This window comes from Elephantulus edwardii, unplaced genomic scaffold (assembly GCF_000299155.1).
Source record: "Elephantulus edwardii isolate Elephantulus edwardi_28Jun2011 unplaced genomic scaffold, EleEdw1.0 scaffold00054, whole genome shotgun sequence".
NCBI classification, from domain to species: domain Eukaryota; kingdom Metazoa; phylum Chordata; class Mammalia; order Macroscelidea; family Macroscelididae; genus Elephantulus; species Elephantulus edwardii.
The window spans coordinates 6,162,555-6,173,259 of record NW_006399804.1 but is presented as its reverse complement, the minus strand read 5'-3'; the positions used below and the strand labels follow the sequence as shown (position 1 = coordinate 6,173,259).

Here is a 10,705-nt window from a genome sequence, read left to right as displayed (position 1 = left end):
GCCACATTCCTCCTCATAAAGCCCTGCTTCTCAAATGATCTGTTCTGCATATAGACTGAAAAGGTATGGTGACAGGATGCATCTCTGACACACTCCTTTCATAATTTTGAACTGTGCAGTGTTTCCCTGCTCTGTTCTGAGGACTACTTCTGGTCCAAGTATAGGTTTCACATACTCACAATCAAATGTTCTCTGATTCCCATTTTCCTCAAGATTATTCAAAAGTTGTTGTGATCCACACAGTCAAATGCTTTTGTATAGTCCATAAAACACAGAGATTGTTCTGGTACTCTTTGCTTTCTGCCACGATTCATCTGACATTGGCAATAATGTCTCCAGTGACATACATATATGTCTATATGTCATAAGATTTACCATCCGTTCCTTTTTTCTTATGTACTTTTTAAGTGACATGGTTTACCCTTCTCAAGCTGTGCACACTTGGCCTTCATTAGGTGCTACCTTCCTCATCACGAAAAACAAGTGCTTACAGTGGCATCCACTTCCTAAACAACTTGCCTCCAGAATCTCTATGAACTTTGATAAATGTCAATGTCGATACTTGTAGAGGGGCTTCAGGCCTTTTGTTCATAGGGTCACTATGAGTCATGCTCGACTTGAAGGCAGTCAACAACAACATTATTAAAAACTGGAGCCCCTTTCTCTACACTCCTGATAATTATTAATGAATATTGTTGTTGTTGTGTACCATTGAGTCAGAACCAACCCCTAGTGGGCCCTCTGGCAGGATTTTAGAGGCAGTTAATTGCACGGAAGGAGAATGCCCATCTTTCTCCAGTGGAGCATCTGTTGGTCTCTAACTGTGTGCTTTGGGGACTTCAGGGCAGCCTCTTGCCATTAGGCCACCTAAACTCTCAATCAATATGAGCTTCTGTAATAAAATGATAATAAGGGCCCTCGGTCCTTGGCCCTCAGGTCTAGTGTTGTTATGTTGTGGAGGAACACATTTCTTAGTCATACAGCACTTCTCTGTCAATTTGCTGTACTGAGGTAATCTGGGGTTGCTGTGATGCTGAACCTCATGCTATTCAGGTGTCAAATGCCATAATGTTTGCCCATGGTGGACAATGTTTAGCACAGCTCCTAGTTTAAGACAGTTTTGGAACCAGGAGTGGCATCTACTTCCTAAACCCCAGGCCTACAGAAATTCTCTGAACTTGGAGAAACAACAGTAGTTATAGAAAGGCTTCAGGTCTTTTGTTCATGGGTCACTATGAGTCATGATCAACTCTCTAATAATAAAGCATGAAAAAGTGAGGACGATTTTACTCAATGTAATGTCCTGCATGACATCCATATTCCAGAATGTCTGTGACACTAATTTTCTTTCTAGCCGAGTAGTATTTACCACATTTTACATATCCCTTCATAGACCGAGTGGCACTTAGATTGTCTCCCTGTATTTGGTACCGTGAATAGTGCAGCCATTAACATCACTGTGCAAATGACTGTTCTCATTTTGTAATTGAAGCTCCCACAGTACTTTACAGAGGGAGCTCAGATGGCATAGTCTGTAGCTCGCTGTACTGCTCACCCACAGGCTCCGTCTCTGCAGGTGTGAATCCACCTGTGTTTCTGCAGGGGAAGGATGTGCAATTGGCTTCCTCCGGCTGCAGTGTACAGCCTTACGAACCCAATGGACGGTCACTGTGAACTGGAACCAATTTGATGTCAGTGAGTGAATTAATAGGACTTTATAGTGTCCTCAGAGTGACATGATACAGTGAGATACTTATTTTCCTGATACAAGACAATGTTGTTGTTGTTATGTGCTGTCGAGTCGCTTGCGACTCATAGCAACCCTACATACGACAGCCCTAAACTCTGCTCTGTCCTGTGCCAATCGCACTGTCTCTGACACTCCCATCCCGATTACCCCAGTCACTGAATCAATCCACCTCATAGAGGGCCTTCCCCTCCTGCGCTGTCCCTCCACCCTCCCAAGCGTGATGTCCTTCTCCAAGGACCGGTCTCTCCTCACAACATGTCCAAAGTATGTTAGATGGAGCCTCAGAATCTTTGCCTCCAAGGAGCCACCCGGTTTAACCCTTTCCAGGATGAATCTGTTTTCCTAGTAGTCCATGGTACTCTAACCATGACAAATATGAAATGTGACATATTTGGATAAATTTGAACAGAGAAAAAATTGCTTTTCATTTATATTTTATGAATCTTGTTTAGTTTAATACACTAATAAGCTAATATTTTTACAAGTCACCTCTCCCTTGAACAAGCATTTCTGGGTCACTGAAATTTATGGGATTATAATTGGGGGGATACAATGTGCATGCCCTACCTTGATCCTTTTTCTTTTGTGCCACTTTTACTACGAGCAGTATTCCGTCCAGAAGCAGGTTCTGATTTCTCTTCAGTAGGAGATCCAACCCCAGTGCTAAGATCATAACTACATTTTCTTGTCATTTTGGGGGGGAAAAAAACCAACACACAATGAATTTCAACCATATGAAAAATAACACATTATATGTGTAAGTTATTGTATAGTTAACAACATATTTGTTTAATGAAGACTTTGTACTTCTAGTAGAAACCTGGATTCCTTTGCTCTCTATGAAGCATAGAGATCAGGCATTGTTTGCCAAGTCATATACTCAAAAACCTCAAGGTAGGCCCCTGTCAAACCATATTTCTCAGCCCTTTTTCTCAAAAATTTGGAATGCAGTAATATACTTCTGTTACCATCAACTCAACTCAGTTTATTACCATTGAGTCAGAACAAACTCACAGCTGACCCTCCAGTGGGTTTTCAGAGGCTGTAAATCACACAGAAGGAGACTGCCCATCTTTCACCAGGGATGCCACTGGTGAATTTGCACTGCCAGAGAGGCTCTGCTTTTAGGTGAGCGGTGCAACTCCCTATGGACTGCACCACCAGAGCGCCTTATATCACCATAAGAATAAAAAAAATTAGATTTCCAGAATCTATCATCTAAACACTTTTTTGAGTAAAAGAAATTGAAGACATAGTTATCAGAATGGAAATTACTTTTTTTTTTTTTACCTGGTCTCTTCTTTATTTGCTCTCTGAAAGGGAGATAAGGAAGAACTATGGCATCCACAACCGAGGTCTGATGATTTATCTTCCATAGATGAAAGTGGACAACTAAAATTGTATACATTTGAAATTATGTACAAATTTTGTGTCCTACAAAGCAGACATTTTCCCCCCTGAAAATCACTGTTGATTTTTAACTGTGACATACCATTATAAAAGCATAGAGAGGTTAAGATAAGACAGAAATGACATTATAAATCCTTTAAAGATCTAGAACAGGAAATATAAAAATTATAGCACATAATATATAAACACTAATGGTTATGATTTCTGAGCTCTAATATCTGTCTTTTTAAAAATGCTGGAGACGTTACAGCGTTGTAACACAGCTCTATAGCCTTGTCAACATGAATCATTTTGCTTTGCTCCCATCTAATTCTATTTTCCTCATCTATAGCAAGTTACTAGAAAGGTAAGAGGCTCTAACTGCAAAAATACATTTGAAATGAACTGGTAGCATGCTTTCCAAGGAAAAGAGAAGAGAGCATGTTGGACTTGTGATAGTGATTATTCCCACTGTCTCAACTTAGGTCAGGCAATCAGCTTATAGACGACCAGTGTTTGTTTTCATAGTGGTGCCAGATGTAGAGGAAAGAAAAAAGATGATATTGGGAAGATTTACATATTTACATGTCAATGGATCTGTGCCTATGCTTCCCTGAAAAACTCCTCCCCAACAACTCACCCATCAGAAGATTTACTGTTAATTAAGAGTATGGTACGCTGATAATTTGGTTCTTGTAAGGAGAGCTCCTTCAAAGGGGGAAGTTTGGTTCCATCACTTATCTGTAACATAATTCAATGATTGAAAAGTAATACTTGCACGGTTCCTAATTTTTAAGTGAATATTGATAGAATATTTACTCAACTATTGAACAATTCTGATTTCACACAGAGGAAGGGAAAGGATGAGTGGGGGATGGAAAAGGAGAGAGAAATTCTAGAGTATAAATAGGAATCTGAAGGTCCTCGAGTGGAATCAAGCTTGTGGGCACCTTTGTTTCCTTGTTTAGGGGCCAACTGTATCTGTCCCTCCCTCCATTTCTCCATAATAACTACTGTTTCATAACTACTTCACGAAATAATGACCAGCTTCCTCCTGAGAGCCCTTGAATTCGAAAATTTTGTCTATGTTCATAGGAGAGAAGTTATTGTCTAAAACAGAAATGAATACTGAAAGTACTTAGGCTCTTTTGAGGATATTTTTTTTAAAAAATCAACAAAACCAACAGGCTAGACCGAGAGCCTTGCACTGACAATTCTATCCGCTTAAATGGAAGCGGTTTAGATCAAATCATCTTCTGAGATTTTGTCTCAATCAAGTTAGAATTAGATCTCTGTCTTATCCAAGTACTTACCACAGTCTTCTTAAAATAAAAAAGACCATGTCATTCTTTTGCCTAGTTTTAAATTTCATTTATAGTCCAAAATCCACAATCAGCCCCCTTGGTATAAGCAGCCAGGAAATCAAAAGACATATTGCTTTGGGAAAGTCTGCTGTCAGGCATCTCTCCAAAATGCTGAGAAGCAATGATGACAGTTTGAAGGCTAAAGTGCACCAGATCCGAAACATAAGCTTTTCCGTTACTTGCTATGCTATAAAATAGCTGGACAGTGAACAAGAATAACAAAAAGAATCAATGCATTTGAGTTGTGATGTTGGAGAAGAGTACTTAATAGCCCATGAATTTACAAAATAGTAAACACATATATCTTGGAAAAGGTGCAGTGAGGGTGCTCCTTGGAGGGAAGGATAGAGAAACTGCTTCTGACGTATTTTGGACATGTTATTTGGAGGGGCCAGTCCTTGGAAGAGGACAACATGCTTGGAAAGAAGGAAGATCAGTGAAGGAGGGGAGACAATCAATAAGATAGATTGACAAGGTGGCCATAACGGTGGGCTTGAATATGGCAGAGATGGTCAGGTTGGCACACAATAGGGCGAGGTTCAAGTCCATTAATCCTAGGGTCGCAATGACTCGTAGTCAGCACATAACAATAACAACCACATAGTCCAAAATCCTTCTAATTGCGACTCTTGCATTCTCTCATGTCCCTCTATCTTTCTAATTCCAGATTTATGCTTCTGCCCCTTTGGACCCTCAGCTGTAGCTACACTGCAAACATGTTTGTCTTGGCTGTTTTCTCTGCCTAGAGGGCTCTCTTTCTCTGCATGTATTTCCCATGGCTGTCTTCCCTCACCAACTTTGCCTTTTTGCTTGGACATAATCTTTCAAGTTACAACCAACAACCCCAGTACTGCCATTGCAATAGAGTCCCAGTATACTATGTTCTACTTTCTTTCCTCCCATAGTACTATTGTTGTTAGGTTGTTGAGTCAAGTAGGACTCATAGCAACCATGAACCCATCAACAGCCAACATGAACCCTGCCCTAGCCTGTTCCATCCTCATTACCTCTGATACACTAGAGACCATTGCTGAAATCACTGGGCCAATCATCTTGCTGGAGATCTTCCTCTCTTCACTGACCCTTCATCTTTCCAAGCATGATGTCCTTTCCAAAGAATAGCCTTGCCTCGCTCCATGTCCAAAGTATGAAAGGTGAAGCTTCATCATCCTTGTCTCCAAGGAATGGTTGCACTTTTCCCAAGAGATACCTCTTTGTATTTTTTGCAGTCTATGGGATTTTCAGTACTCTTCCTCAGCACCACAACCCAAAAGGCATTGATTTTTCTTCTGTCATCCTTATACAAAGTAGTTCTATCATAATTGGCTCAATGTTTTTGTTGGTTTTTGGTCTCTCTTTACAGCCATCTACATACCAAGGTAGTAGAAATCTTTGTCTAATTTGTCCTCTGATGTATTGGAAGCCTCCAACATTAGAAACTTTTGCTTAATTAATTAATTGGGATTTTTTTCTTATAGAAGATAGTCACAGTGGGGGGGTTTAGTTTGGTTTTATTTTTAAGTTATGATCAAATAGATCTTAGGACAGTTTTATCTGTTCTGAAACAATTATTTTGGTAAATGTTCTTTGATTATTTTTTTCTGCTCTCCTTATTTTTCTTGAAGTATCTTTATAGAATTCTGTATTTTTTAAAAAATTACTCACCTTTCAATAAGTTTGACTTTCTTTTTTTTTAAAAAAAATCTTTTTATTTTGTCTTTTTTTATTGCATGTGTGTGTGTATGTGTGTACCGTCAAATAGAATCTGACTAGTACAGAAGGAGATTGTCCCTCCTTCTCGAGCAGAGCATCTGGTGGATTGAACCACGTACCTCTGGGATTGTAGTGCAGCTTCTTGCCACTAGACCATCAAAGCTCCCTGAGTTTGACTTTCTTTTTTTTTTTTTTGACACACAGTAAACTTTATTTATAAGCAGGGCAAGTTCACATTAAAATGATAGAATGTACAGTACACATATAAGCCTGTTAACAGGCACTTATTATGACTTTCTTAAACCAGCAGTTTCTCAGTGGTTGGCTTGTGCATTATGGAGGAGGGGAAAAGAGAGAAGAAAGAGATCTTCTTGTTGCGAAGTTCTTGAAGTTTGTGCTGCTACACTGTGTACTACCAGTTGTGTAATGCTTTTGTGGACTTGTCTCCTCTGCTTCTTTCAACCAAACCAGTCAAAGAGGCTTTTGCTCTCAGTTTTGCTCACCTGGTTCCTGCTTACTTGCATTCACCTAGCAAACAAGTTCTCCCATCACCTAAAGAAGGATATTTTTCTATCATAATTTTTGAGATCTGCCACTAACTCTTGTATCCTAACACATTTTTCATGAAAGAAAAATTCTTCTTTCTGCACAGATTTGCCCTAATCTCAGGGGCTGTTGATAGCTTTTCAATTTTTTTTCAAAGTATGTATCACATAAATATCCCAGTTTTGCCTAACTGTTAATTTGGTAGTTTATTTTCCTATTCTCCTTGTTGCTTTTGATGTCAGTTGTTGTTGTTGTTGCTATGTGCCGTCGAGTCGCGTGCGACTCATAGCGACCCTATGTACAACAGTTCTGAACTCTGCTTTGTCCTGTGCCAATCTCATTGTCTCCAACACACTCATCCCGATTGGCCCAGTAACCAAATCAACCCACCTCCCATAGGGCCTTCCCCTCCTGCGCCTGCCCTCCACCCTCCCAAGCATGATGTCCTTCTCCAAGGACTGATCTCTCCTTACAACGTGACCAAAGTATGTCAGACAAAGCCTCAGAATCCTTGCCTCCAAGGAGCAGCCTGGTTTAACCCTCTCTAGGCTGAATCTGTTTGTTTTCTTAGCAGTCTGTGGTACCCTCAACACTCTTCTCCAACACCAAAGCTCAAAAGCATCAATTTTCCTTCTATCCTCCCTGGTCATTGTCCAACTCTCTGATGCATAACAAGTAATTGCAAAGACCATGGCCTGTACTGGATGCACCTTAGTCTCCAGAAACACACCATTGCTCTTCAGTACTTTAGAGAGGTCCCTAACATCAGACTTTCCCATCGCAATGCACCTTTTAATTTCCTGGCTACTGGTGCCAAGAGTGTTGACTGTGGAGCCAAGCAAACTAAAATTGTGAACAATCTCAATCTCTTCACCATCCGTACTGATGCTGCCAATTGGTCCAGTGATGAATCTTTGTCTTCTTGATATTGAGCCTCAATCCATATTGAAGGCTGTATTCCTTGACCCTCATCAGCAAGTGCTTCAGGTCCTCCACAGTTTCAGCAAGCAGGTTGTGTCATCTGCATAACACAGATTGTTGATAAATTTTCCACCAATTCTGATGCTGCATTTTTCCTCATAGAGCCTAGCCTCCCGGATGATCTGTTCTGCATACAGGTTGAAAAGGTAGGGAGATAGGACACATCCCTGGTGTACACCCTTCCCAATTTTGAACCATGCAGTGTTTCCTTTTCTGTTCTGACGACTGCCTCTTGGTTCAAGTATAAGTTTCACATTAACACGATCAAGTGTTCTGGTATTCTCATTCTTCTCAAGTCAGCCGCAGTTTGTGATGGTCCACACAGTCAAACACCTTTGCATAATCAATGAAGCACAGATAGACATTCCTCTGGTACTCCCTGCTTTCAGCCAAGATCCATCTAACATCAGCTACAATATCCCTAGTACCACGACCCCTTCTAAACCCAGCCTGGACTTCTGGCAGTTCTCTGCTGATGTACTGTTCCAGTCATTTTTGGATAATCTTCAGTAGAATCTTGCTTGCATGTGAAATCAACGATATTGTTCTATAGTTTCCACACTCTCTTGGGTTTCCTTTCTTTGGGATGGGAACAAATATAGATCTCTTCCAGTCAGTTGGCCAAGTGGTTGTTCTCCAGATTTCTTGGCACAACTTGATGAGCACATCCAGGGCAGCACCTGTTAGCTGAAATATGTCAATTGGTATACTATCTATTCTTGGGGCGTTATTTTTTGCTATTTCCTTCAAAGCAGCTTGAACTTCTTCCTTCATCACCATAGGCTCTTGCTCATATATTCAGTAAATTCTTCTGTGTCTGCCAATTCCTTTCGATTCAGTGATGTCTAGCAGTGGAAAATGCTGACTTAAACAACTTTAAATGCACTCAAAGATAGGAATTTGTAGCTTCTCATTTCACTTAAGATTTTAACCCTTCATTATACTAGATCTTATATTAAAAGTGATCATAGTAAATGCTATCAAAGATTATAATATTATTCTACTTTATCATTTTAAATAATTTTGCCTATTAAATTTAGGGAAGTGAAAACATATTCCTATTCCTCTTGTTGTTGAGTACCATCAAGTTGGAACCAACTCAGAGCTGACCCTCCATTCAGTTTTCAGAGGGAGTTAATCCCATGGGAGGAGATTGCCTAACTTTATCCCACAGAACAGGTGGTGAATTCGAACTGTGTGCCTTTGGGATGGCAGCACAGCTTCTTAGCGTTAGGCAACTAAAGCTACCTATCTTTTTCTGTTATTTGTCCATTTTTATTTGGTATTGGCAAGTCAAAACCATCTCATCTTTGATCCTCCAGTGGGTTTTCAGAGGCAGTAAATCACACAGAAGACGATTGCGCATCTTTCTCCTTCAGAGCAGCTAGTGGATTTGAACCGTGTCCCTTGAGGTTGGCAGCATGGCTCCTCTTCACTAGGCTGCCAGAACACATATTTTATATTAAAGGCTAGCATTAATAGGCTATTTATTGAAAAGCCATCGATAATACAGAGCCCTGACATCTTGCAGTTAAATGCTTTACATGGTGTGTTGCTAACCCAAAAGTCAGAGGTTCTAATCCACCCGCCACTCCTGGAGAAACTCAACAGAAGGTTGCAATGAGTTGGAATTGCCTTGAGGGCAGTGAATTTTGGGTTTAATTAGATATTAGTTTAAAAAGTACAAAAATAAATTATGAAGTAATGATTTCTAAATTCTCATGTATGAAAACATAAATTATGTCAGGTAGCTGTGAAATTGGAATGTTAAGGGCATGTGGCTTAAGAAAAAAATTATAATACTTACTAAATTACAAACAAGTGCTGTCACTTACCCAGCCATAATCATAGAATCCATCACTAATTATATTGCATGGTGACAAATAGCCAGTCTGGCTGTATTTCAGCGGAAGGTTGTAGTTGAGTAATTTGTCATAAGCTATCTCGCTGAATTTATTTTTCCGACTTAGTGATAGGTTAATTTCTCCAAGTATATCTAAAGCCCTGTCAATAAAATCAGAAAGCATCATTTATTTCTCATGAACAGTCAACACTAGGCTCCCTTTTATACAGCTGCTTAGGATCCTGTCTGAAGAATTGAGATGAGACAATGAACGCCTCTCCCACCCATTTGGATAGTACTGAGGGAATTCTGAGACCAACTTAGTCCTTTTTGAGAGTGTATTATGTAGTAATTACTCAAACCACTGAAAAGGATACTCTCAGATGAAAGACATTTTTTGTTCACTTACAACAAATTCAAGTTCAACTCTTTCAGCTCATTAGGTGATACACACAAAGACTAAAAATAATTAGAAATGAACAGCACAAACCTGCCTATGGACAACTGAGTGCTCATTTGCTGAAATTCCACAGACAACAAACTGATATTCTCTCCAAAAGGAGAGTCAATCTGGGGACAGTGACTAAGTACAAAATGTTGATTAAAAAAAAATTAAATTGGTGGAGAAAACAGAGGCAGTACTCATAGCTTTCTTGTTTCAATTGAGCCTTGGAAGTTGAAAGACACATAATATGATGTTTGCCACTAGCAGAGGAAGATGAAGCATAGTATGTATCTAGAGAAGGAGAGGAAGATGAACAGTAGTATTTATCAAGAGGAAAAAGAAAGGCAGAGGGTGACATTTGTAAAGGGTGATGAGGAAGCTCTTGAGGTGAAAACATGGACCGGCCCCCTCTTCTCTAGGTCCTCCAGAGCTGTGGCGAGGCGTGCATGCTGAGCTGCCAGCACTCGGTGGACTGAGAGCCTAGCGCACACCTGTCTGGGGGCAGGAGAGGAGGAGGAGGATGCTGTTGTCCATCCAGATACGGAGGCATCAAGTACTCACCCGAGCCTGCACAACTCAGTGGCCATCAGCTCGTCGCTGGCACAGACCATCACAGCCCAGCTGGCGTGCCTCCTGACTTCAACATTCTTGGAGCGCAGGAGCTCCACAAGGGG

At 40.4% G+C, this 10,705-nt stretch overlaps 1 protein-coding gene across 1 annotated transcript in view; it reads right to left on the bottom strand.

Moving 5' to 3' along the window:
• LOC102858876 (armadillo repeat-containing protein 3-like) overlaps positions 1-10,705 on the bottom strand; it is a 161,777-nt gene that overhangs the window by 34,351 nt on the left and 116,721 nt on the right. The window contains exons 12-16 of the mRNA XM_006887100.1: positions 10,593-10,705; positions 9,579-9,747; positions 3,780-3,880; positions 3,041-3,142; positions 2,318-2,434 (exon numbers count right to left, since the gene is read on the bottom strand). The exon at positions 10,593-10,705 is cut by the window's right edge and continues 10 nt beyond it. Of these exons, the coding sequence (XP_006887162.1) occupies positions 2,318-2,434; positions 3,041-3,142; positions 3,780-3,880; positions 9,579-9,747; positions 10,593-10,705 (602 nt within the window). The remainder of the gene's footprint in view (positions 1-2,317; positions 2,435-3,040; positions 3,143-3,779; positions 3,881-9,578; positions 9,748-10,592) is intronic.